Source organism: Vipera berus, assembly GCF_964194415.1.
Source record: "Vipera berus genome assembly, chromosome: 2".
Taxonomy (NCBI): domain Eukaryota; kingdom Metazoa; phylum Chordata; class Lepidosauria; order Squamata; family Viperidae; genus Vipera; species Vipera berus.
This window is the reverse complement of record NC_138203.1, coordinates 156,286,446-156,312,994: the sequence shown is the minus strand read 5'-3', so window position 1 is coordinate 156,312,994 and position 26,549 is coordinate 156,286,446. Positions and strand designations below refer to the sequence as shown.

At 38.9% G+C, this 26,549-nt stretch overlaps 1 protein-coding gene across 9 annotated transcripts in view; it reads left to right on the top strand.

Annotated features, from left to right (window-relative positions):
• WIPI1 (WD repeat domain, phosphoinositide interacting 1) overlaps window positions 1-26,549 on the top strand; it is a 45,011-nt gene that overhangs the window by 9,220 nt on the left and 9,242 nt on the right. For all 9 annotated transcript variants that reach the window (XR_014025229.1, XR_014025230.1, XR_014025231.1 and 6 more), the window contains exons 3-11: window positions 3,370-3,539; window positions 8,034-8,130; window positions 12,855-12,952; window positions 15,882-15,974; window positions 17,783-17,853; window positions 19,824-19,931; window positions 22,392-22,556; window positions 24,097-24,204; window positions 25,655-25,776. Coding sequence is in view for 4 of the 9 variants with exons in the window: in XM_081318554.1 (XP_081174680.1) it covers window positions 3,370-3,539; window positions 8,034-8,130; window positions 12,855-12,952; window positions 15,882-15,974; window positions 17,783-17,853; window positions 19,824-19,931; window positions 22,392-22,556; window positions 24,097-24,204; window positions 25,655-25,776 (1,032 nt within the window). In the remaining 5 variants the exon portion in view is untranslated. The remainder of the gene's footprint in view (window positions 1-3,369; window positions 3,540-8,033; window positions 8,131-12,854; window positions 12,953-15,881; window positions 15,975-17,782; window positions 17,854-19,823; window positions 19,932-22,391; window positions 22,557-24,096; window positions 24,205-25,654; window positions 25,777-26,549) is intronic.

The following is a 26,549-nucleotide window of genomic DNA, read 5'->3' as shown; positions in this document are numbered from 1 at the left end:
ATATATATATATATATATATATATATATATATATATATATATATATATATATATATAAAACCGTTTAATGAGGAAAATTACTTGTTGACAATGACATTTATCTAGCATGACATTGCTAAGAATCACAGAATGAAAGCTACAGAATAGATAGGCAAAGTCATGCAGAATACAATCTGAGTCGGTTACCAGGACCAGAGATTTACGTAGTTTTTCAAGCTTTCGGACTTAGGCTGGAGCCAATCCTTGGGGAACTTCTCTATGTAAATACTACTCATAGAACCGCCCAATGCACACATCAAGAGATACATTCCTTGAGGAGGGCCAGAGTCTGAATACTTGGAAGACTAGATCTCTGGTCCCAGTGACTGACTCAGATTAGATCCTGCCACATTATCCTGGGACACGTACATTTCCCTTCATTAGAGGCAAGGGGTGGAAGTAGAGGTGTTTACAAGCAGTTGGCTGAAACATAAAGACTTCTTAAACACACTGCATTTAGCTCAAAATAATTCAGGTTCGTTTAGCACAGAATCACTGCATCCTGAGACATACTATGCTGTGATTGAATTTATGAGAGTGGCATTATTGATGTCTGTAACATAGCAGCATAGAAATTAGAAGTTTCTGTTTTAGGTTTAACATGGTTTAGTGTTTTGTCCCCCCCAAAATATTGTACAAGTAAATAATAATAATAATAATAATAATAATAATAATAATAATAATAATAATAATAATAATAATAATAATAATAATAATTAAACACAAGCTAGCTTAATATAAATTGTCTTTTGAATTTAACTGAATTTCCTAACTAATTAAGATTAATCACAGCTTATCTAGGTTTGGTTGATAGGGAATTGCAAGTTTGTTCATACGATGCAGAAGCTGAAGCTTTCAAATTCTTGTGGCTATCTTGAGTGTTTTAGTTGGGAGTAAGTCAAGGGCTGTTCTCCCACTTCATGAGATTGCACACATGTCAGCTAAATATTATTTTAGCGAGTGAGTTCATTGAATTTTACTCCAGCCATTTCAGAACTGTTGTTTCTGTTAGCTGTTTCCATGCAACTACTCTTCTTTTTCATATTTGATTGTTACTAAGTTACACTCAAATAGCCGAACATAGTGTATATTTGACCAAAGGAATATTTCCCATGGAATTCTACTTACAAAATTCAAAGTTGAGAGATAGCCCTGCTTCCCAAGATTTAGCTGTCCCAGAAATGCAGGAATGAGCAGAAACCATAAAGAAAATGCACCACTAAAATATACCTGATGCGAACCAACACTGTGCACAGAAGAAAATAATTGACTGACCAAATGTCATAAACAATCTGAAAAGTAGGATTTAAATGTAATATATACAATTTAATTTCAAGTTTTCTTCTCTGAGTTTTATGCTTCAAATTATATCATTGACAGAGCTTTAGGTTTGTTGGGACAGTTCTCCCAGAAGCTGTTGGGTATTGCTAATCCTCAAAGTTAGGACAACGGTATCTGAGCTTTGATGACTAAATGGCAGCAAAGGGGTATAAATGCACTACAATTAATCTCATGCAGAAATATAAATTTTCATCTAGTCCTGGCAACTGGGCCAGAAAAGAAAGAGGAGAAAAGGTAAATCTGGGACTAGAATGTCTAATACCGAAGTAAACTACCATCTCTGGAGGGTAAACTTTATACAACAATTAAACGGTAACAAAAGCTACATAAAAGATTAAATCTTTGCTGCCATTTAATGGCTGCTCCCATTGGGGCAGATATGGTGGATTTGTCAAAGGTTATATCCAAAGGAATGTGGTACTGTGCAGTACAATCTTATAGATGTCGGCATGTTGAAAACACCCTGTTGCAAGTATTTAAACTTAAACCACAACACAGGTGCACTGTGTGCTAACATCTCTGAAAAACCTAAAAATAGATAGTCCTCAACAGCTACAACTGAGCCCCAAATGTCTCGGTAAGTGAGACAGTTGATCAGTGAGTTTTGTCCCATATTACGACCTTTCTTGCGTGAACCACTGCAGTTACGAAGTGGTGGTTGTGAAATGAATCTGGCTTCCTCATTGACTTTGCTGGTCAGGAATTTGTAAAAGCTAAGCACATGACCCCAGGACACTGCAACCATCATAAATATGAGTCAGTTGCTAAGCGTCTGAATTTTTGATCACGTGACTGTGGGGATGCTGCAACAGTCGTCAAGTGTGAAAACTGTCATAAGTCATTTTTTTCCCCAGTACTGTTGTAACTGGTCACCAAGCAGATGGTTGTAAGTCAAGGTCTACCTGTATCTCTGTACGTGAAAAATTAAAATAATGGTGAATAAATAGTTTTGACTTCAGGAAAGGAAGAGAGGGAATTGTAACCATTTTGTGTAAAGTCAAGCAGGAGAACTTAATTAGTAGTTCAGCATAACCTGGCAGGTCAGGATATATTGAACTATATATTCTTACTTCCAGGACACAACATACTGTTCAAGGTCAGAGTTCCAAGAATGTTTACAGGTGACTCAGGCAGACAAAAAGGATATATCTGTGTGTTGCTACATTTCATGATAGAAGATAATTGATTTTAAAGCTGGTTGAGAGCTCTTTAACATGAAATGCTGCAAATACAGTGTATGCTGATGGAAAGTTAGACTTTTCATTCTTTTAATTAAAGCTAATTTTATCATTTTTTATCTTTATTGATTTTATTGTAATGTCTTTGATGTGAGCCACCTAGAGTTTATAAGAGTTGGGCGGCAAGTTTAATAATAATAAATTTACTTAATTATTTAATATCTATAACTTTTCTTCATTGTCTCAGCTACGTGGCTATGAGTATTTCTAAAGAAGGTGAATCTGCCATATATAAAGCCATTCTAAATTAACAAAAGCCTGGTTTTTAATGTGCCTACAAGCAATAATATTTTATTTATATATTCATTTGTTTGCTTGTCTCCTGCCTTTATTATTTTTACAAATAAGGTGGTGAACATATCTAACACACCTCCCTCCTTCTCTTTTCCTCACAACAACAACCCTGTGAGGTGGGTTGGGCTGAGAATGACTGTCCCAAAAGAAATACCAGCTATATTACAGAGTATATAAAAGTATTCCTTCTTTTCACAGAACATCATCATACCTGGCTTGCAAAGATTCAGAGATTTTACCTTTTTGTTATCATGAATTGCTGATCCAGATTCTTTCAGCTGGAATGGAGATGAATTGATAATGGATAATCAGCAATTAATAAGTAAATAGAATCAGCGTTTTGGCCCTTTCATCAATATTGGTATAGAAATGTAGGATAGAAATCAAGCCAATAACTTTTTTCCTTCCTTTTTGAAAACATGCTATCTCTCTGACAATTTCTCATGCTTCCATTCAGATGAAATCCCAGATGTTTTCATTGTGGAGCGCCTCTTCTCCAGCAGTCTGGTGGTAGTGGTGAGTCGGGTGAAGCCGCAACAGATGAATGTCTATCATTTCAAGAAAGGGACAGAAATCTGTAACTACAGCTATTCTAGCAATATCCTTTCCATTCGGCTCAACCGCCAGGTAAAATCTAGAGGCTTTTTACTTGTCTGTATCACATTTACAACAGATAATAAGCCAGTGTGAGAATCTAGTCAGTGTTGATGTACTCTACTCACCATGATTCAAACAATTCATGGCTTAACTGAAGTGTCACCGCCTATCTTATATTTCAGAGTGATGTAATCTTTAATTACTCATTACCATGGTGGCACAGTAGTTTGAATGCAGTATTGCAGGCTAATTCTGCCATCTGCCAGGAGTTTGATTCTTACCGACTCAAGATTGACTCAGCCTTCCAGCCTTCCGAGGTTGGCAAAATGAGGACCCAGATTATTGGGGGCAATAGGCTGGCTTTGTAAACTGCTAAGAGAGGGCTGTAAAACACACTGAAGTGCTATTGCTATTGCTATTATATCTATTCCATATCAAAGGCAAGCCTTAATCTTAGTTGAACTTTCATATTTCTCTAATTTTATGAAATGATCCATTTGCCTTCACAGTAGATCTCCCTTCTAATATAGCCACAGCATCTAATACGAAAAGTGAAGAATGTCATCTGTCAAACGTGGCTGCAAACCTTAACATAAAGTGCTAAGGACGTTATGATGAAATGTTATTTTTTGCAAATAATGAAAAGTGTAAGAGTATTTGTGTGGTTATTTTTCTTGATTGGACACATGAATGGAAACTTTTAGCATTTTAGAACAGAGGAATCCTTTTAAATTAAGCTGATGAAGCTTTTTAGTGCCAGGTCATTATTAGTCACATATGTTTGGCAAAATAAAATCTGGTTTCCAGTTGGTGAAAGGGTATGATAGTTTACTGTATAAGCAGAATTTTTTAAAAATGGGAACGTGAATATGGGTTGTTCCTTTGAAACTAAGAGCCTGCTTTGCATCAGGTTCTGATTCTTAACAAGAAGGTTCTAGGATTTTGGATAAACTGCTTTATGGTTTCTCCAGAAGCTTCTAATTTGTGGATATATAAATAAATTAGTTACAGATTATGAACTTGTCATAATTCCAAACATGGAGAGCACTTAATCTTGCCTTGCCTGTACACAGACTTTTGAAAATTGCCATTTTCTATCAGACCAATTTTATAAACCATCATTTAAGGAAGCTCCACCAGGATGCTTTGGGATTTAAGCAGGGAATGAAGGTATTGCCCTTCTATATATTTTTTTTGAACATTGAGACTGCTGTTTGGTCATGAAGTCTTAATCTTAAAAAAAATGTGTTTTATCCTTCAAAAACTCAAAACTTACAACTATCCATCACCAACTGTTTCTTACGTTCACCACCATTGCAGCAACAAAGTATTTTATCATTGGATAGGCTAATTGGTTATTCCATACACATTTTTCAATTATAATCATGGTCTGCTTCTTTAAATACATGAACTGGATTGTTATCCATGAAAACTTCTTCAGTAAGAGATTTCTTAATCTTTAAAGTGACAGAACACTTTGTTTTTGTTGTAAATACAGCTGTGGGAGTTAAATTTCAAAAACTAACAATATGCTAGGTGTATATTTTTACTTGTCCTGATCTTTTCATGTAATGTGACGTATTGTATGATCTTGAGAGGGACACATGTCTCTGCTATTTTTATGGTCAGAAAAAAAATTACATTTTTTATTTGCCATGTAGCAACTACATTCCTTCTGCCCTAACTGAATATCTACAATTTTCCAAGTTGTTCTTTATAATTGAACCATTTTAATCTCATTTAGTTATCCTTTTCTTTTTATCTTTCTAATATTTTTTGTTCGTGCCACGTGGAATATGCAAATGTCCCTTTTTCCATGGAATTTTTTCTCTCACCCAAGAATGTAGTCTCAAAGTTGGCATAGTGCTGGAATGTTATTTTGAATCCTCACGCTCATCAAAATTCATTATAAGAAGAGGAGGGCAGGTACTAAAAACTATAGAGCAGGCATGTCAAACTCGTGATGTCATGTGACGTCACGCAACGTATCGCAACTTTTTCCCCATTGCCGGCAATGGGGTGGGCGCAGTTTCAGTATGATGCATCCGGCCCGCGGGCCAGCTGTTTGACATGTCTGCTATAGACAATAAAGAGGAAAGGGAAAAATTCCAAAATGATGAATTTTGGATGTATCCCTTTTTCAGGGGCACTTTGTAGTTTAGCTGAACCTGTTGTAAAACTTTCAATGTAATTTTAAAGTTATATTTCAGTGGCATGTGATTTTACTCAGAGCTTAGTGATCAGCATATAAATGAATTCCTATCAATGCCGTGTACATTTTTGGTCAGACCATTTTTTTTAGGGATTTAGAAACAAAATAGGATATTAGGAGATATGGGGGAAAAGACAAGGAAGTTTTAGTTTATGTTTAAATAAGTAGCCAGCTTTAGACAACAAGTGGACATTTTTATATAGGCAGCAGATTGCTCTTACAGGGAATTCTAGAAGTTGTAAAAGCAGAGTATTTCATTGCAAAATCCAAACTTACCATTGATAATGACACAGGCTCAGAATACACCACTTCTGCATGAATCATATTAGTGGAAAATCTCTGATTACTTTAGCATTATATATGAGGTACTGGAAAATATAGTGCTACATTATTTGGAAATAACATGTTTATTGAAATAACATGGTTCGATCATTTGACAGTCCTTGTTTGGAATGCTGTATCTAGAAAAAAAGTTTGTTTTCTAAAAAAAATAAAGGATTTAAGTAGTGAATCCTATTTTTGCAATAATTTCAAATTTGGTTTTATGAAGATAAAGTTCCTCTTAAAAACACTACATTTTCAGCGGCCTTAGGATGCCAAGCAAGTTGTTAGTGTGATTTCAGATGCTTTGTGTTCTTTGCCTCGCTCAATCCTGTAAATGGCTCTTGTGTTTTCACTGAAAAAGCTAAAAGATCTAGATTGTTGTAACCAGATGGTCCCAACATGGTTATACCATTAGCAATTTGTCAGAGATGATATTTTGCTCCTGTTTCTAATATGCATAGATGCTGGACAAGGAAGAAACCATGTTCCTATAGGACGCTGAGCTTGTCGATCGGAAGGTCGGCAGTTTGGCGGGTCGAATCCCGAGTGCCGCGTAGTAGAGTGAGCGCCTGTTACTCGTCCCAGCTTCTGCCAACCTAGCAGTTCGAAAGCACGTAAAAATGCAAGTAGAAAAATAGGGACCACTGCGGTGGGAAGGTAACAGCGTTCCGTGGGCCTTTGGCGTCTAGTCATGCCGGCCACATGACCACGGAGATGTCCTCGGACAAGCGCTGGCTCTTCGGCTTTGAAACGGAGATGAGCACCGGCCCCTAGAGTCGGAAACGACTAGCACGCATGTGCGGGGGAACCTTTACCTTTACCTTTATATTTTTTGTAATTATCTAGCTTTCTTTAGGTTATTCAGTAATTAGCTGAATTGGCTAATATACATTTTCACAGTTCAGTAATATAGGCTCAGAAATAAGTCAACAATGGGTTTAACGGAGTTGACCTCCAGGTAAATGAATATAGGATTGCAGGGGCTTCGGTAAATGCAATTTTCCAAACAGATATTATGCATGGATCAGCATTATCAGCTAGTTAAGTAATTTTGGAGCATGTGTGTCCACTGATTCCTTTTTCCAGTGTGCTTTCCATTTCATAGTACAGAAACTACAGCAGCTACTATAAATGCCATAATCACCATTATACTGCTAAATGTTGAGCATATTATCCCAACATAAGGTAAAAAAAAAGAAAGAAAAATAAGATTGAAATTTCATGACATTTTAAAATAAGAGTGGGTACAAGGATATTGTGGCAATTCAAATCTGTTCACCATGCCAAGGATGCAAACGAAGTCTATTAATTATATTCCATCGTTGGGGGTTTTCAAGCAAACATTAAACAGCCATTTGTCTGGGATGATCTGAGGATTCCTGCCTTGGGAAGTGGTTGCACTAGAAAACCTCCAAAATCCCTTTCAGCCGTAGGATTCTAGAAAATTCTGGAATCGTCACCAGGAACTGAGCTTGATTCACTTGAGTTAAAACATTTTTGCAAAGATAACACTCCCATGTCACAGAGAACTATAGGGGCCGATGTGTCAGATGCTATTTCTGAATTATATCTATCTCTCTTTTCAAATACCAAGTATGGCATGTTACAGAGAACTGTTTGTGATCTTGTTTCTGCCTATCTCTTTAGCAGTAGCTGAAGAAAAGATGATATAATTATGCAGTGCATATCAAAAGTGATAAAATTTGGAGTCATCCTATTCCCTTCCTCAAGGGTAGGTTGAGTTGGCCTGTGACTGAACCCTTCTGGAATGGCCTAATGCAGGGGTGTCAAACTGTCGGGTTGATTGCCTCATGTGGAGGCTGCGCCCACCTCAGCTCCAGCAATGCAAAAAAAGTCGTGATGCGTCGTGACACCTCACGTGGCGCAGCGGGTTTGACACCCGTGCCCTAATGGGATCTGGCAGCTGCCTGGGGTCTTTCTAATGTCTAAATAACAAGAGTTTTGTTTTAATTTTTTTATCCTTGCAGAGACTGATTGTTTGCTTGGAAGAATCTATTTATATTCATAACATTAAAGACATGAAGCTTCTGAAAACAATCCTGAACACCCCTCCTAACACAACAGGTAAGGGAACAAGCATGACTTGCCAAAGAAGAGTAAAGGACTTTGTGAAAAGAAGAATCTTTCTGACCTTCTCTTGATAGTGCCAGTAGTAAAATGTTCCTGCAGCTTTCTGCAATAGGAATAGTTTGGTCTTGTTGTTACCTCTAACTGTAGCTGTAAGCAGATTAAGTATTGTTTTGGCTGCTTTCTGTTCTAACTGTTGCGAGTTTACATCATTATAGCTTTCTTGGAGTTATTGCAACATAAATAACTGTTTCAAGAAAACATATAATCAGCAAGATCTCTGCCCAATTCTGCTCCCCAAATCAATGCTCAGCTTAGTCTCTATTGTTACAAATCTGTCCTGACTCCAGTGCAAGGCAGTAGAAACTTTGAAGAAGTTGTCAAGCATCTGAATTTTGAAGGTTCCTGATATTTTGTGTTCTGATATTATAGATACATGCACTTTCCAAAATAATGTGATTGTTTCTTCTATAATGTACAAGCTGTTTCATTTCATGGGAATATTGCAGTTTGAATGGTTGAGGACTTCTGAGGCAGCACTTTTATACTTATCCAGGACTATTATATCTGGACTGCAAAATATCCAGATGTTTATTAGATGACAATAGAATTTTGAAATGAAGCTAGGAATTCAGAAACGTAAATACTACATATACTTGAGCAATTTAAACCTAAATATATGTACTTGGCTGATTTATAAAAATTACAGACTAATAAGGATGCAGGCCAAAATGAACTTACATTTGAGGAAAATGGGAGCCAGAATAAAACTGAACTTAATAGATTTTCCCAGCATAGCAAGACACTCTTTCAGAATGGGAATTTTCTTCTTCTCTGGAGTATAGTTTCTGTCCTAATCAACAACAAAAAAGACAGTTTGGGTGCTTGAATTATTCTGGATGAGGGATGAGAAACTATGGATTGTATAGGACTGTTGTGGCTCCAAACTTGTGTAACATCCAGCTGAAATATGGCAATAATTTGTCAGATTCTTAAAGTATAAAAAACCCATTTTTAGAAAAGAAAAATAGCAGTGAATTTTATCAGGTGGGAAAGACCAGGTCTAATGTGAAGGTCCAATTATATTGATTTATTGCAAAAAAAAACACAACCCTATCTTTTAGCAATCTTCTCAAATAATAGTTTCTGTTTAGGGTTAGATAAGTGTCAACGGAATTGTGGCTATGTAAGGATTCTAGGCTGATCTCTCTTTTAACTCAACCACCAAGTCCTGCCGCTCTTCCTACAGCATTAAGTGTGCTAAACATCTTGTAACTTTAATGTAGCTGTTTTATTTTAACAAAAAGGAGGGACTAGATCAATTCTAGATCAGCCCTTCTGGAGATGCCATCTGTGACATGTTATCCCCTTTTGCTCTTGGCACCCTAAATTTTTAAAAATGCAATTTATGGTCACTCAATATATTAAATTTGCTTTTCCTTAAAGCAGCATAAAATTGGTCCCAAGATGAAATAAATCCATACTTCCTGTCTGCCATGCTTTCATGCCAATGCTGTAACACAACCTGCTGAATGTGTTTGGCCCAGAGCCAAGTGGCACTTAGAAATACAAAGAGAACTTTGAGTATTAACAGAAGGACTTGCTCTTCCTCTGTGACTGGACTTTTATGACATTTGTAAACATCATTTGTATTTATGGTATTAAGTTTGCCTGTAGGCCAGGAGGGTGCTGTGTAGGAGGAAGAAAAAGTAAAGCGTGGGATTGGAAGACTTAAGGAATCTTAATGGAGCAGGCTTACGAATCTTTAGTTTTGTCTGTCCAGCATAGTAATTGTCTAAGGATTCTTGGAGTGGTGGGGCCAATACAGGCAGCAAGATGGAGAGGTCTGATCTGTACGAGTAGGCTTTTCTCTGCTTTCTGACACAGCACATTCTGAATCTTCAACTGCATTATCAGTGTGTGCTGCAGAATCATCCCTCATTTACTAGAGTCAGTAGTTAGTGTGGAAATGTGCTTGCTGCTGAACTGTGCAGAAAAATCGGGTAACATGGGTTGTAGAAGATGGTGAATACTGTATGCAATAAGGTTTTTGTGTATGAAAAAGAGGGAACGTGCACGAAATGGATTTTCGTTTTGAGCTTAACCATGTTTTGAGAACATTCTGTTGGAACAAAACATGAAACAGTTTCAGCGTTGTGCATTCCCTTGCGACAAATCTCACATCCCCAGACCCAACCGGATAAAGCCCTGCCAACATTTACACCTCCACAAAAGGGTCTTTCGATGGTCATCACTGCACCTATTGTTTTCTGGTAGTTTTGCTTTTTTTATTTTATAGATTTAATTTTATTTGACTTCTACGTTTTTCATATTTTATTATTTATTTATTTATTTATTTATTTATTTATTTATTTATTTATTTATTTAGATTTATATACCGCCCTTTCCCGAAGGACTCAGGGCGGTTTACAGGGCATTTAAAAGAAAGTCAATACAAACGTTAAAACAAATTTAAAAAGATTAAATAGAACCCTGAGAAAATTAAAACCCAGTTAAAATTAAAATTAAAAAAATTCTCAGCCTGGGCCAGAGAGCTCGAAGAGCCAGGTCTTCAGGTCCCGGCGGAATGAACGGAGGTCGGGGGCAGTCCTAAGCTCCGCAGGCAGCTGGTTCCACAGGGCAGGCGCACCCACTGAGAAGGCCCTACCCGTGGGTGTTACCCGCCGGCAGTCTTTAACCGGCGGCACCCTGAGGAGACCCTCCCTGTGGGAGCGCACTGGACGAAGGGAACTTGATGCTGGTAGCAGGTGTTCCCTCAAATATCCCGGACCCTCGCCATTTAGGGCTTTATAGGTCATCACCAGCACCTTGAATCTCACCCGAAGGGCAACTGGAAGCCAATGCAGCTCGCGGAGTAGAGGTGTTACATGGGAGTATCGGGAAACCCCCATCACAACTCGCGCGGATGCATGGTGTAAACTACTGGAAATTGACTTCTGAGTTCTGCAGCTTATACATTAAATAAATAAAAGCCATCAGGCATACAACCTTCGTTCAACAAAAATAATAATGAAGATGGTATTTTATATTTCATTTGCCAGCACATTTGGGGGGGGGCAGAGTGGGGGCTCAATAGACAGGCCAAATTGGCAAATACATCCTCACAACAAATGCATTTTGAATTGCATCTGTGGTGCACAAGAGTGTGAGCATAGTGTACAGTTTCTTACGAGTCCATAATCAGGAGGGCAGAAAAGCAAGCATAAAGTGCTAATTGTTTTTTTTCCAATTCATTGGATTGTTCCCCAAATAGGTCTCCCTCAACCACTCAAGACTAAATCCACAATGTATGAGCAGAATGGAGAAGGGGTGGATTTGACATCATGATATGCCAATTTGTTTAGTATACCCTTGACCGAAGATCGGTACACTCCTTCTATCTGGGGTGGTCATCCTCTTCCACGGAGCACACAGCTTCGGGAGAGACACACATGGAGCGGTGAGGGAGGAAGGGGACACCTGCCTAGCCAGCCAGATCAGCTGAATCAACCCTGGCGATCAATGGGGTGACAGATGTCGCAGCCAGATCGCCCTCACATCCATTTTGATTAGTAGTATTGATGGAAGTACCCGATGGTATTTCAGATATTTTGAGGTTAAAACAGGTGTTTTGACTTTAATATAGACCTATTTTAGGTTGAGATATTTCCAGAATAGGTGTTTCAAACTCAGAACAGGTCACTTTTAACAAATGGAATCTTTCAATGTAAATCATTTTGAACAAAGGATTTTGAACGTCACTAAGAAATTATTTAATGAAATAGGCAATTCTGCAATATTGTGAAGGAAAGTTGTCAAGGGAGATTCTCAATTTCCAGGTCATGGTTGTCCCAAAGGTGTTTTTTCCAAAAGGAAAAGAAGAACCAAAGAAGCTTTTTGGATGAGAAGCAAAACTTTTTCAAAGAAAAAAAACCCAAGAAAGTCCAATCACCTTTTTAAAAAACAGCACTTTGGGATGACTTGGAAAGTTAAAACAACTTTAGCTTGCATACAAGATGGATTTTGAATCTGTGAAGATCCTTTGTTATCGCTGATATGATATACCTAACATTTTAATTCCTTGTGACTTTCATAAAGTGGTAAAAATAAGGAAACAAATGGGAATAATGTTGGATATAGTGTGTTATCTCTTTACATAGTGGCAACCACTATGCAATAAATCTTTAAATTACTGCCCTATGGTTTTTGAACAATGTCTAATTTTTGCTACTGCTTTCTACTCTTTCTGCTTAGTGGGCCTGCTGATCACTTTCCGGTATAGAAACAAAAGCACTCAGATCCAAGTGAATTCATTCTTTGCTTACACACATTCTTTTGCTGTGCCTGTTGTGCGTTAGACCATGAAACCAGCCTTGTCAGCAGTTCCCCAGGAGGATTCCATTGGTATCTCCCTGATGATCTCTGAACCTGAATGGCTGCATAAAGGAAAAGCCATCCTGTTAAGGGTGGATTTGTAAAGGGGAAAATCAATCAGAATGTCATATTTGGTGGTCAGATTCTGAATGGAACTATACCATCTGCTGCCTGTAGATGTCACAAGAGTCCAGACGGTTTTTGTCCAGAATGCTTGTGGCTGCCAGCACTCGTCCAGCACAGGTTAGGCTTTTCCAGGAGAAGCCATGCCGTTACCTGTGAACTCCTTACTTCTGTATCCCTGAGCTTAAATTACTTCCTGACCATACTATTTCTTCTCTTGGCAGGTTTATGCGCACTTTCTATCAACCATTCCAACTCCTACGTGGCATATCCTGGTAGTCCTGTTGTCGGCGAGATTGTGTTGTATGACGGAAACAATTTGGTAGGTGCAAAAATGAATCACAGAGGTATTCTAGGGCACAGATTTGATAACTCTGTGGCTTGAGAGTCAAATTTAAATAAGGTAGGAGCATTATGTAGCACAGAGGTCCCCAACCTTTTGGGCACCAGGGACCAGTTCTGTGGAGAAAGGTTTTTCCATGGACCGGAGAGTGCGTGGTTTTGTGTGTTGCCTGCATCCCACGGATGGGGCTTTGCTTGTTTGTGTGGACTGGTTGCTGGCCGGCCCGGGGGTTGGGGACCCTTGATGTAGCATGCAGCATATGCTTAGGGCTGTGCAGAAAGTTGTTTTTGTTTTGATGAGTCAATTTGGGATATTTTCCTTTATTGTTTGCTGCCATTGTTTTCACATCCGCCTGTTGAATATCTTTCTTATCCTTACTTTCATTGCTGCTACATGCTTCTGTCAGCTCTACCCTTTTTTCACTGATTCTCTCCTTAGAATGTATGTGTTCCAAATTATGTCTGGACCACTAATATATCTTAGGGGCAAGACTAATGGAATGTGCATATTACATCCAGGCATCCAAACCTGGCTGTTTTATACCTGGTTCCACACACCGTACAATTTGCATATGGCTCTTTGAGCTCTCGGGCCCAGGCTGAGGAGAAATTTATTTTAATTGGGGTTTTTAATTGTACAGGGTTGGTTTAATCTTTTTTAAATTGGTTTTTTAACTTTTGTATGGTTGATTTTTAACTCCCTGTAAACCGCCCTGAGTCCTCAGGGAAAGGGCGGTATATAAATGCAATAAATAATAATAATAATAATAATAATAATAATAATAATAATAATAATAATAATAATAATAATAATAATAATAATAATAATAATATCATAATGTTAGATAGGCAATGCATTTTTTACGAATATATGTGTCCCAGGATAATGTTGCAGGATCCAATCTGGGCCAGTCACTGGGAACAGAAGTTTTGTCTTCTGAGCTTTTGGACTTGTACTGAAGCCCATCTTCAGGGAACTTCTCTCTCACAGTGTGTGTGCTGTTCTGTGTGTGGTATTTATATAATGCCTGTTGTATGTGGCTTTTTAGATGTTGATTGAGCTGTTGATAGCTGGCTGTTAAGTTGTTGGCTGTCATTTGCTTGTGCTGCCCGGCACTCACATTCGAAGTAATGGATAAGCTGGTGGTAAATCAGCATTTCTGTTGACTGACGAGGGGCCCGTTTCCCAAGCAAGGGAAATGTACAAACTAATAAAAGGGACACCCATAGGATTCCCAATATCAGGAGTCATTGCAGAAACAGTCCTGCGTGAACTAGAACACCCTGAATTTCAGAACTATACACCTAAATTTTGGTGCCATTATGTGGATGACACATTTGTCATCATCAAGAGAAATGTACCTAAAGACTTTCATACCATACTGAACTCCATCTTCCCCGACATACAGTTTACAATGGATGAAGAAACAGCTAAGCAATTACTATTTTTAGATGTACTTGTCAACAGACAAGAGGATGGAAGCCTAGAAACCACAGTTTATCACAAGGCCACCAACACTCGACACATTCTGAATTTCAACAGCAACCATCCACTGTCACTCAAAAAGAGTTGCATCAGAACACTATATGGCAGGGTGAGAACCCACTGTAGTACCCAAAAGTCCAAACAGCAGGATAACAGGTACCTACATGAACAATTCAAACAGAATGGGTACCCACAATCATTTTTTACAATATGTCTGTGCAATACCGTGAGGAGAGAAAGGAAGACAAAGTACAAGACCAACCACATGGCACACCCTGTCATACATCAAAAACATTTTGGATGCTATAGAACACAGCTTCTGAGATCTGCAAGTGGGCATCAGACACCACCCAGAGGCTACCATACGAGGAAAAATTATGTATTGTAAAGATCACTTCAAGGTGGAAGATACTTCCAATGTAATCTACCAAATCTCCTACATGGATTGCCCCTGTGACTGGGTAGGACAGACTGGGAAGAAGCTAACAATCAGTTTGCAAGAACACAAGCGAGTGGTCAGATGAGACCTGAACTCATTGGTAGCCTCACATTGCAATGAACAGGGACATACGTTCAATTTTGCAGCTACTAAGATTGTTGGACAAGCAAGCACAAAAACAGCCAGGGAAGTGATTGAAACCTAAGAAACGCCCCCTCATCAACGCCCCTTCATCAGTCAACAGGAGTGCAGATTTAGCACCAGCTTATCAAGTACTTCGAATGTGAGGGCTGGGCAGCACAAGCAAACAACAGCCGATTTAATAGCTTGCCATCAACACCCCAATCAACATCTAAAAAGCCACATACAACACCATATAAATACCACACAGAGAACAGCACACACTGCTAGAGAGAAGTTCTCTAAGGATGGGCTCAGTTCTCTGAAAGCTCAGAAGACAAAACCTATGTGTCAATTCTACAAATGAGCATGGCTGCAGCCATTTTTCCTATTCATTTTCAGTTGCCACATAAAATGGAGAGGGGGGGGTTGCCAGGTGCTTTGCTAGTCAAAATAAACTCTTATCCCATGGGAACCAAGGTCATTGGCTGTTTCCAAGACTGCAGGCTGGGCGTTGTGTAAAAAGCCTGTCAAGAAGATGTATTGGGGAATGTAGTTGCTTGCACAGCTTTGGAAGTGGAATTTTTAAACTTTGTATTGGGGAATTGTTATGTGTGTCTCCAGACTTGGTTTCACTTTTGATGTGCAGATACTTTGTAACTAATAAATATGTTCTTTGAGGAATTTGCAAGCCTCGAAGTTCTGCTTTGTTCATCTCTGTCGGAACCATGACATTATGGTCCCAGTGACAGACCCAAATTGGATCCTGCAGTGTATTTTTTACTTCATTGTATCTTGTACTTTGGTAGGCTGAAATATATTTTAGTTACTATAACCATATTTTACTTTCCCTCTTCTTAACAGAGAGATGTTTGTTCTATTTCTGCCCATGAAGGACCCCTCGCAGCCTTGGCTTTCAACTCTACAGGTTCAAAACTAGCAAGTGCTTCTGAAAAGGTAAGTCAACAATGTGATGGGAGACTAACAAGTAGATCTCATTTTCTCAGAGGAAATGGACTAAAGAAGACAAGTATTTGGATTATCATTTGATTCTGTTGGATATCATTTTTCCACCTGTAGTAAAAGCTTTATTGGGAGCTGCCAAGAGATGGCTATAAGGTAGGCAGGTATATACATGTTTTAAATAAATAAAATTTCATTTAGTTTTTTTTCCTCTCTCACGTTTATGCTGCCTCACTTTCCCTTCAGCCTAGGACAAAAATTTATTCATTCATTTCGGGTTTTTCCCCCTCTTGATTCTTTTGTTTTTTCCTCCCCATATTGTTTAGTTTTTTCTGTCTTTAGTTTTTCTCTCTTAGGTTAATGCTGTCTTGCCTTACCTTCAGCATAGGACAAAAATGTAGTCTAGTGCTCTAGTTTTTCAATTTGTTCTCCTCCACTTTTCCAACATTTTTGTTATCTTAATTAAATCTGATAGCCTTTATGAGCATGACTTGAAGAGATGTCTGTCCAACGGTCCCATTCATTTGGAGTGCTTAGTCATTCAAGAGACTTTAGAACCCAGAGGAGTGAAAAAGTTTTTATCAAAAGAACTTTTGATGAAATAGCAGGAAAAGGGTCTAGAATTGTTTAACTTGAAGGGCCTATATAGGCCACAGTTTCCAACCTTCTTCTCAGAATGGGAATTCACATTTAAAGCATCCCAAACAAATGTATCTCTTGACCTCTTCCAATGAAGGGAGAGCTTATTTCCAGTAATTAATTTCACTGTCAAACTATTCTTAAGAGTCTTTTTGACAGAAATCAGCCTTCCTCTAACTTCATTTTACTGTGTCCAGCGTTCAGAAAGGAGAGCAGTTTTGACCTTTCAGTTATTTAAAGACTGCTATCAGAGTAATCACTCTACTTCTAGTTGTACATTTACCTCTATCTACTAGCTGGGTCATACACCTAGAAATACGTTGAATCTTTATCATTCAGATCTTACATGCTCAGGAACAAATCTCATAGAGATCAGAAGTCCTTGTTCTAAGACCGCATGTTATGACCCAACTAGTAGCCACCCAACCTAAGCAAACATTGCTTCATCCTAAACAATATTTCCTCAGGTGTAAATTCTAGAGACAACAGCTTTCGAATAATGTTCTGTGGCATTAGCTAAAAATAAACCATCCATTTATTTGTGTGCTTATTTAGGATAGACTTTGCTCTGATACCTACCTGTAGTTGTTCCTAGGTTAATTTTTTAAAAAAATCCTTATTATTGTTAGACCCTATTAAGAAACTTACAAATTAAAAAACGGGACAGATGGAGATGTGGGAGGATGGCTAGGAGGAAGCAGGGAAGGGCAGATAGAGAAAACATAAATATTTGGAGTAAGGCCATCCCTTTTTCTGCCACTGAGATCTTTTAATCCATTCTACTTTGCTGTGTAGTAAGTGTGGTTGGGGTTTGCATGTAGTTCTGTGACTCTCCAGTTTCCCATTGTGGAAATTTGGTGTGTTTTCTGTTAAAAAAAACAACAAGCAACAAAAAACAACAAAATAGCTAACTTGAGCATCTGTTAGCTTTAATCCACCTATTTCATAAATATAAAAAGCCTCTTCTATGACCTTAAAGTGGGTCTAATCTGGTAGAATCTCTATTAGTCTCTCTGGTGATCCAACTTTTCTGCTCCTTGCTACAAAATTGTTACCCAGGCAAAGTTGAAAGGTGGGTAGTATCTCCTCTCCAGAAGCAAAACACTGCTATTCCTTTTCACACGATAGTCTCTTACTTTTGTGTCTCTTGTCTTTCCTTCCAGGGAACTGTCTTTCGTGTTTTTGCCATCCCTGAAGGACAAAAGCTGTATGAATTCAGGAGAGGAATGAAGAGGTTGGTCTGCTGCTCTTATGCCAGTATTTCACTTGAAATAACAGGTTTATTTATTTTATTGGTTTCTGAGGCTGCCTAACTCCAAAAATATTCTGAGCTGCTTCACTGATTGATACCTGCAGCCAGGTCATCTTTGATTTCTCCGTGATGATCTATCCCTAACCTGTTCTTTCAAGTGGGCAGTTTAGAATATTTAAAAACATATACAGGTAGTCCTCAACTTGCAAAAATTCATTTAGTGACCAGTCAAAATTATAACAGCACTGGAAAAAGTGACTTATGACTTCCCCCCCCCCACAATTAACAACTGTTGCAGCATCTCCATGGGTCACATGATCACAGTTTGGACTCACTGTATTTTGGACCACCTATAGCCTCCAAATTGTTTTCAAGGGCAGCCATATGTAAGGTGCATTGCAGTAATCCCAGCTGTGAGATGATTAGGTCATAAGCGACCATCTGAAGGGCCTTGTGATCAAGGAAAGGGTGTAGCTAGGATACAAGGTGAACCTGTGCAAAACTCCTGGTCACAGCTTCCATCTGCTCTTCAGGCTATAGCTGCGAATCCAGGTGGACTCCCAAGTTGCACGCTAGTCTCAAATGGGAAATGCAATGGTGAAAGCATCCCAGACCCAGCAGTCCAGTTACAGCCATTCAGTCTTGAGCTGAAGATTTTCCTCATCCAGACTTCAGCAGCCTTCATACCCTGGGTCAATGCACTGACAAATTTACATGAAGAATCCAGGGCTCACCTAGTAGTTTCATGTGGATGTTAAAGAGGTAGAGCGAGAGCATCGAAGCCTCAAGCAACCCGCAAGTGAGGGGCAGCAGATAAAGTGTCTCCTCTTCTGTCAAACTGAGTGGAACCAATCTCTGAGGAAAAAGGGAAACTACGTCAGCATACGAGCTCCACGTGGGACTGCCTTTGGGAAGCATTTAGAAGCTTCAGATGGCATAGAATGCAGCTGCACGGGTTGTAAAATGGTGTCAGCTATTCCGCGCATGTAACATCACTACTTTGGTTGCCAGTGTTTTTCTAGTTGCAATTCTGTGTGCTGGTCATCATCTCTAAAGCCCCTCATGGCCCGGGACCAGGTTACCTGAGGGGTCACCTTCTTCCAGTTCTTTCTGTCTCTCCTATCTGGTCCAGCAGGATGGGCATGCTCCAGGTCCCATCGGTCAAAACATTTGGAGGGCAGGGACCAGGGGATGTTGCTTTTCTGCTGTAGCTGCTGCCCTCTAGAGCAGAGGTGCCCCAACCTTTTGGGCACCAGGGACCAGTTCCATGGAGAGAGGTTTTTCCACAGACTGGAGGGCGCGTGGTTTTGATTGTTTCCTGCATCCCACGGATGGGGCTTTGCTTGTTTGTGCGGACCACTTGATGGCATGCCGCAGCCCGGTAGTGGTCCACGGACCAGGGATTGGGGGCCCTCTGCTCTAGAGTACCCCCCTCCTGAAATTAGAATGGCCCCACTTTTGGAAGGCCTTGAAGAGGAAACTTTTCAACGATACATTGTGTATTATTTTTCTTATTCTAAAGTAGTCAGACTTTGGGATATTCTTATGCAGAAACACCCACAGAAATAAAAACACAGAGAAAGTGGATGATTGATTTGCTAGACCTCTATGCTGCCTTTCATTTAAGAGTTCAGAGTAATTTACATAGTGCACACTCCTCCCATGTTCTCCACAGCAGTAATCCTGTGAGATAGGTTTAATTGAGAGTGAGTGATTGGTCCAATTTCATCCAGAAAATATCCCAACAGCTAACAATGGATTTGAATCTGGCTGCTGTGCTCCGACCTAGACCAATATTCTCAGTGCTATATCCTTGCTAATAAATCCTTCAGGGGATTAAAAAAAAGTTTTTCCATCCTACAAGAATCTCTCAGGCTTGCTTATTTAGGCCAGTCTATTACCTTTTCCTATTCCACTTAAGTTGTCTGGATTCTTTCTTCCCTTCGCTGTAGGTATGTGAATATCAGCTCCCTTGTGTTCAGTATGGATTCCCAGTTCTTGTGTGCATCAAGCAATACTGAGACAGTGCATATCTTTAAGTTGGAGCATCTCACCGACAGGTGGGTATCAGAATGATGCTGTACACGTGCCATTGAGAACTGAGCTGTATCAAGGAAAGTCTCTCTTGATAGGTTCTTGTAGATGGAAGCTGAGAAAAATACTCCACACAGTAGATCTGCTTACAGTTAAGGATTACTAATTGGGAGAATTACTCCAACTGGCTACAGATGCTTTTCTACATGCTTTGATTTGGCAGCAAATTTGACCATCCCAGAAAGCCTGTTGGCAGAATGGAAAACATGGATTGTTCATATCTAATTTATTGCCAACTGATGCCAGGACTTGGGTTTTGGGTGGTTATGTGTTCAAGCTGACTCTTTTCCAATGGCCGACTGCAAATGGCAGTACTGGCATCTGTAGTTCTGATACTTGTGAAGCCGCACAATGAGGTACAATTGTAGTACAGAAATGGATTTGTTTGGGTTTGTAAAAGCAGTTGTATACCAAGTTGAGGGATCAGTTAGGGGAGCTAGGAATAACAAAGTGATGGACTGAAGTTGAAGCTGGACTCAGAAGTGTTGATCAAAAACCTGTTGTGTGGCCAAGACTTGGTTTCCTGGCCATAGTATTTTATCCTAGACTTTTTAAATCTTTATTGGGAAAGTGGATATGTTGCATTTATGCTATCAATACAATCCTAGAAAGGGTTCTTTGCTGCTCCTGTTTCTAGTCTTTTATGCAGCTGGTTTAAGGCTTGGAGCTCCTAGCAAAAGTGATTGCTTTTGACCCCATGCTTACAAAATGAGAATGTTTGTATATATTGTATCATACTTTGAATGCCTGTCTGAACACGTAACTTTTTTTAAAAATCCCATTTATATCCCGCCCTTCTCCGAAGACTTAGGGCGGCTTACAATCTAAAGCACAAATCAATGTGCTTAGCAATAGCCTTCATTCTATGTATATGCCTGCTTATTAGGGCTTTCGCCCCCCCGCCCCCCAAGCGGCATTATTGCAAAGTCAGCTTATTGCCCCCAACAACCTGGGTCCTCATTTTACCTACCTCGGAAGGATGGAAGGCTGAGTCAACCTTGAGCCTGGTGGGACTCGAACCTGCACTAATTGCAGGCAGCTGGTGTTACTTAAGGAGGCATTAGCCCACTGCTCCACCAAGGCTCTGCTGCATTCTCCTTCTGAACACCAGGCGGAGGGTGATCATAAGAGAGATAAGTCAGAATCAAGGAAAGATACATCTTTATTATAACATTGGAATGTATGGTAGCCATCCATTATAAATGTGTCTATTTAGGCTGGTGTGTCAGCTGCATCCTTTATCAGCAAAAGTTCGAGCATTAAGACTTGTGCCTAGATTACCTCAAAAATGGATGACCATGACAAGCTATGTGTGACATTGCCTTGGGCTTGCAATATCCAGAGGTGAATGCTGCAACAATGTCCTTTTTGGGCTGCCTTTACCACAAGTGGGCCCAAAGATGATTGCTAGTTCTTTCCAGCCTGCTATTAAGCCAAGTTGAAGGTTTGGGTATTAGGAGGCAAACCCCAAACCTTCCAGGATCAGATTATTCTAGCTCCTGCTGGTGCCTACACATATCAGGCAAGGTTTGGAGATTGCCAGTTGGCAGCTTGAAGGTAGATCTTCACAGCAGTAGCAGTTTTATTTATTTTTATACTATTTGGTTTTTCTTATTTTTATAAATAACTCAAGGCGGTGATCATATCTAATACTCTTTCCTCCACTATTCCCATAACAACACTTCTCCTGTGAATGACTTCCCTTCAATAGTACTTCAGGTCTGGATTATAGTAGACACTTTTTAAAATGCCCTCTTTTATGTTGGTTTTTCTTAGACTGACCTTTCGGTAGATTGCTTTGATTTCATAACATGTTTTAAAATTGTTGCTGTCAACTGCCTTTGGGAATCTCTATCCTCACTGAGAGCTGGGATTCATCCTGCCATAGCTTTTGTGCCTACCATAATATTGTTTTGAATCACCTCTGAGTGCTTGGTGAGAAATGGGTTTGGGCGACTTCCTCTAAAGAATAGGATTTCATGCAATGGGTCACAGGTAATTGATTATAGCCTTCCCTTTCTCTGTGCAAGAGAATCTTGCCAGATTATTACAGATAGACCGTGGTCTCTGGCATTGATGCCTAAAGGAGGAGTACAGGCTTACATTAAACCGTAACACTTAAACAGCTGATGCAAATGTAAATAATATTTTAACTTCAGATTTGCTGCTGCTGCTATTTATATAACACCATCCGCCTCTATTTCATTTCACTTTAGGTTTTAGGATTTTATTCCTGTTATTAGGAACATCTGAGGATCCCCATCTCTGAAATGGTGAAGTGAAGGGGAAACAGAGAAGTCTAATGAGGAGCAGTAATGAAATTACATGCTTTTTAGGTTTTAGGAAATGGAAGACCTTGTCGCTATTATATTGTATGGGATGTTCCTGGAATAGAATGCTATAATCTGGTATTTTGTCTGTCTTAGTCGGCCAGAAGAACCTCCCTCCTGGAGTGGCTACATGGGCAAGATGTTCATGGCTGCCACCAACTACCTCCCTTCTCAAGTATCAGGCATGATGAGCCAAGACCGGGCCTTTGCTACCGTGCGCCTGAACTTTTCTGGACAAAGGAACATCTGTGTGCTGTCCACGTACGTAAGCTGGGCTATAGCAGCTAAACAAGATGGCCTTCCTTTGTGTTGGACAAGCTTATTTTATTTAGGAGAGGCACCCTGGTTCCAGTGAAAATGTTTCATATATGGCACAGTGCGAGTGCATCAAATAGTGTTGAGGAAGGGTAAAACATTCCATTTTTTTCACGTCTTTCTCCCTAGTAACAGTAACATGTTTCTTTATCTCATGGCCACAGTCACTATTACTCTAAATCTATGAGCTTAGGAAGATAGTTTCTGAACATTATGGTTGTTAAGAGTGGACACTGAAGTGATGTAGTGTAATCAACATATTCTATTAGCCAGTTTGCATTGGTTCACGGTTTCCACATTCTGTGAACCAGTGGTACATATTTTGATTCTAGGCACTTCAGTTAAATGTCCATACAGTTTTAATCCAGCCACCTCATAAATACCATGCCAGTTGTATTTCCTCTCTATTTTTATATATCTTCTGCCCTGGGAATTCTTATTCCAGTATCATTCATTCATTCATTCATTCACTCATTCTTTGTTTGCCACCTATCTCGCTGCAAGGTGGCTCATGTTAAATCTTTTTCTGATTCTGATTTGATTGTCCATTACGTTACTCTTCTGCAAATTATCAAAAGGAGAGGCATTTCCCTGTAGATTTTTTTTATTCCTCTCTAGCCAGCTTATTGCTGATCTGTTGGGCAATATATGAGGAAAAGTGGCAACTCCCAGGGGATGTGTAAGAGTACAAAAGCAGTCTGCAGATCATGGTTTATCCAGTTCTGGCATATGCAGACAGAGGCTTCTTCAAACCTCACAAAATGCAAAACTTTCCCCTCTGCATTGATGTACATCCTACATTGGTAACATTTGCAATAATGTTGGTTGCATCCTATATGCAAGACAAAACTGATTTTATTATGCTAAACATTCTGCATTTCCCTCAAAGTATCTCCTGAACCAAATCTCTGGACATCTTTCTCACATTTAGGGGATGACTGAGAGCATATTAATATAGGTCATACCATTTATAGCTATTGTTTCATGACCCAGAGCTGCAAGAGAATTTTTTTTAAATTAACATTGGGCCAAATCTCAAAGGGAGAAGAAAATACCGTACAGCACATTGTTTTAGAAGTAAACTTTGGATTTCATGGCAAATAATAGAATTGCATGAAGTAGATTGGTTAGTAAAAGTTTTGCTCTATTCCAACAACTGCATCACATACATGTTCCCCTTTATTTAGGGGAAAACCTATATTAGTGTGACTAATGTAGACTTATAATAGATTCAAAATCATATGTTTATGTATGTCTGCATATATCTCTAGTTCCCCCTCCCAATGTATATTTCCTACTATTAATTAAAAATACTATAGTAGTTGTTTTACTCTAAAATCAGAGGAATAGGCCAAATTTGGCTTTCCAAATCTCTCCCATAAGCAACTTCACCTTACAAATCCATTTTCCAGGAAATCTAGCGTGGGCAAATGGTACAGCCTATTTAGAGGTTGTTTCAGCTGTGTTCCTGTACATTTTTTATTAGGATCCAAAAGTTGCCTCGGCTCTTAGTTACAACATCTGGTGGACATCTTTACATCTACAACCTGGATCCCCAAGATGGTGGAGAATGTGTTTTAATCAAGAAGCACAGGTAACAGCTTAGTTGTTTCAAGAATTCAAAGAAAATGTAGAGAAAATAAAGAAGAAAAATGTACGATAATTTAAAAGGGATTGTGTACACTGTATACATATAACAGATTTCCACCAGCAGTGGTCGCTTTTTTTTTTATAAAACAGGATATTAAGGAGGAAAAAAAATCATGTTTTGAATGTGTAACAATCTTTTCATAAGGGTCATTCACAAAAAATATGTACAATTATGCTGGGGCGTGTAAAGGTGAAAGAGAAGTGAAGTGAAAATTATCAGATTGTAGAACTGAATATCAAAAGTCTACAGGCCATCGCTCAAGAGAAACAGAATTCCATATCTCAAGGAAAGTCTCCGCAATTATATTCTGATAGATGGAACAAGACAGCTCCAAAGTGCAGCCCGAGGGAAACACAGGTTGAAGGGAAAAGGAATGCAGGAAAGGAACCATAAAAGCACTTGCAGGGAGATAAATTGGGTGCCTGAGCACCCAGAAGAAACATATAGACCTAATTTGTGCTATATATATATATAAATTTAGTAACCATTGAGGTTGACAACATGTCCCTTTCATGTCATCAACAATGCAAAGCCCCCACCCCCCCACCCCAGCCTGGAACTGAAGTATTCTAGGAATTACATTAACTGTTAATTACATTCTTATACTTCTGTGGCAGAGATTGCATCTGTACTCTGCTCTGGCAGAGCCACCTGATTTAGATGCTAATCGGTGCTCCCATGCCTGGCCATGAGTGTATGCATATTGTGTATACCTGCAAAACTTTATTTCGTCTTTGATTTAACTTGTTGCATGAAATTTAAAATTGTTTTTAGGATTTACTTTTGAAGGACCAAGAGTAGGACAAGGTTTTGGTTAAAAGTACATCGAGGAAGACACCGTTTTCTATTTAAACAAATTTCGCCATAACGTCTGTTGTAGTCTTGATCCTCTTCAGATGCCTTGGCAATAACTTTATATCAGCATAAACATCTTTCACAAAGGTGCTTTTCAAAAGGTAGGGAATGGAAGGATTTATATTCTTTGCATTCTTTCCATTCCAAATCCTTCCATTCCCCACCATTCAGTCAGGACCGAAGAAGCTTCTTGGATGAGAAGCAAAACATCTTCAAGGGGGGGGAAAAAATCAAGTAAGTCCAGTTCCCTTTGGAAAAGCACCTGGATGGCTGAGAATCTCCGCAGACATAAACACCTTCCCTACTCTTCTCCCAAGCACCTTTGAAAGATTTCAGGCTGCAACTGTCTTCTGCGTAAGAGCATTATAGTATCTCTGTCCATTGGGCTTGGCAAACAATGCATCCTTATGGGCCGGAGATGGCAGAAAACCTCCATCTCTGTGAAGTCCAGCTTATGCAACAAATAACAATACAATTACTTGTTGGAGTTACTGGGTAATGACTAGCCTTTATTTCGCCCTGGCCCACATTCTCTTAGCTTGCTTGACTTGGTAAAGCCAGAAGAGAACAAAGAAAATGATCTCCTGTCTCCAGCCACTCAAACCTACGCTGCTACCGTAGCTAGGCAGACTTCAGTGCCTTCCCCTCCTATGATGCCAGGTCAGTACCAGATTTACAGGAAGCTGTGAGTTGCTCATTTTAGTCATGTTGGAATTGTTCCCTACTGCGTATTGGTGAGTTTCTGTCTGTCATTTTTTATATTATAATGAAAAATATATACTGCGTTACTTGATGTCTTTGGCACTGTCCTGTACCGTACAAGGTATTTGGCATTATTGAAATTTATGCTGAATTCAGCACAAACCAAAGACACTAAAACAGGGATAGGCAACCTCGGCTCTTTTATGACTCATGAACTTCAACTCCCAGAATTCCTGAGTCAACATAGCTGACTCTGGAATTCTGGGAGTTGAAGTCTATGAGTCATAAAAGAGCCGAGTTTGCCTACCCCTGCACTAAAACGTCTCTTCACGCTTTGCTAATCCTTCCTTATTTTGTGAGAACCAAATTTTATATATATATATATATATATATATATATATATATATATATATATATATATATATATATATATATATATATATATATATATATATATATATATATATATATATATATATATATATATATATATATATATATATATATATATATATATATATATATATATATATATATATATATATATATATATATATATATATATATATATATATATATATATATATATATATATATATATATATATTCTGATAGGACACAAAATAATGTGGCCAGACTGTGTACGATACATAATATAAAATTAAGGCTGTGTACTCATGGCAGAAACACGAAGGGAAATCGATCATGATACTGATTTCAGCGTCTTAAAA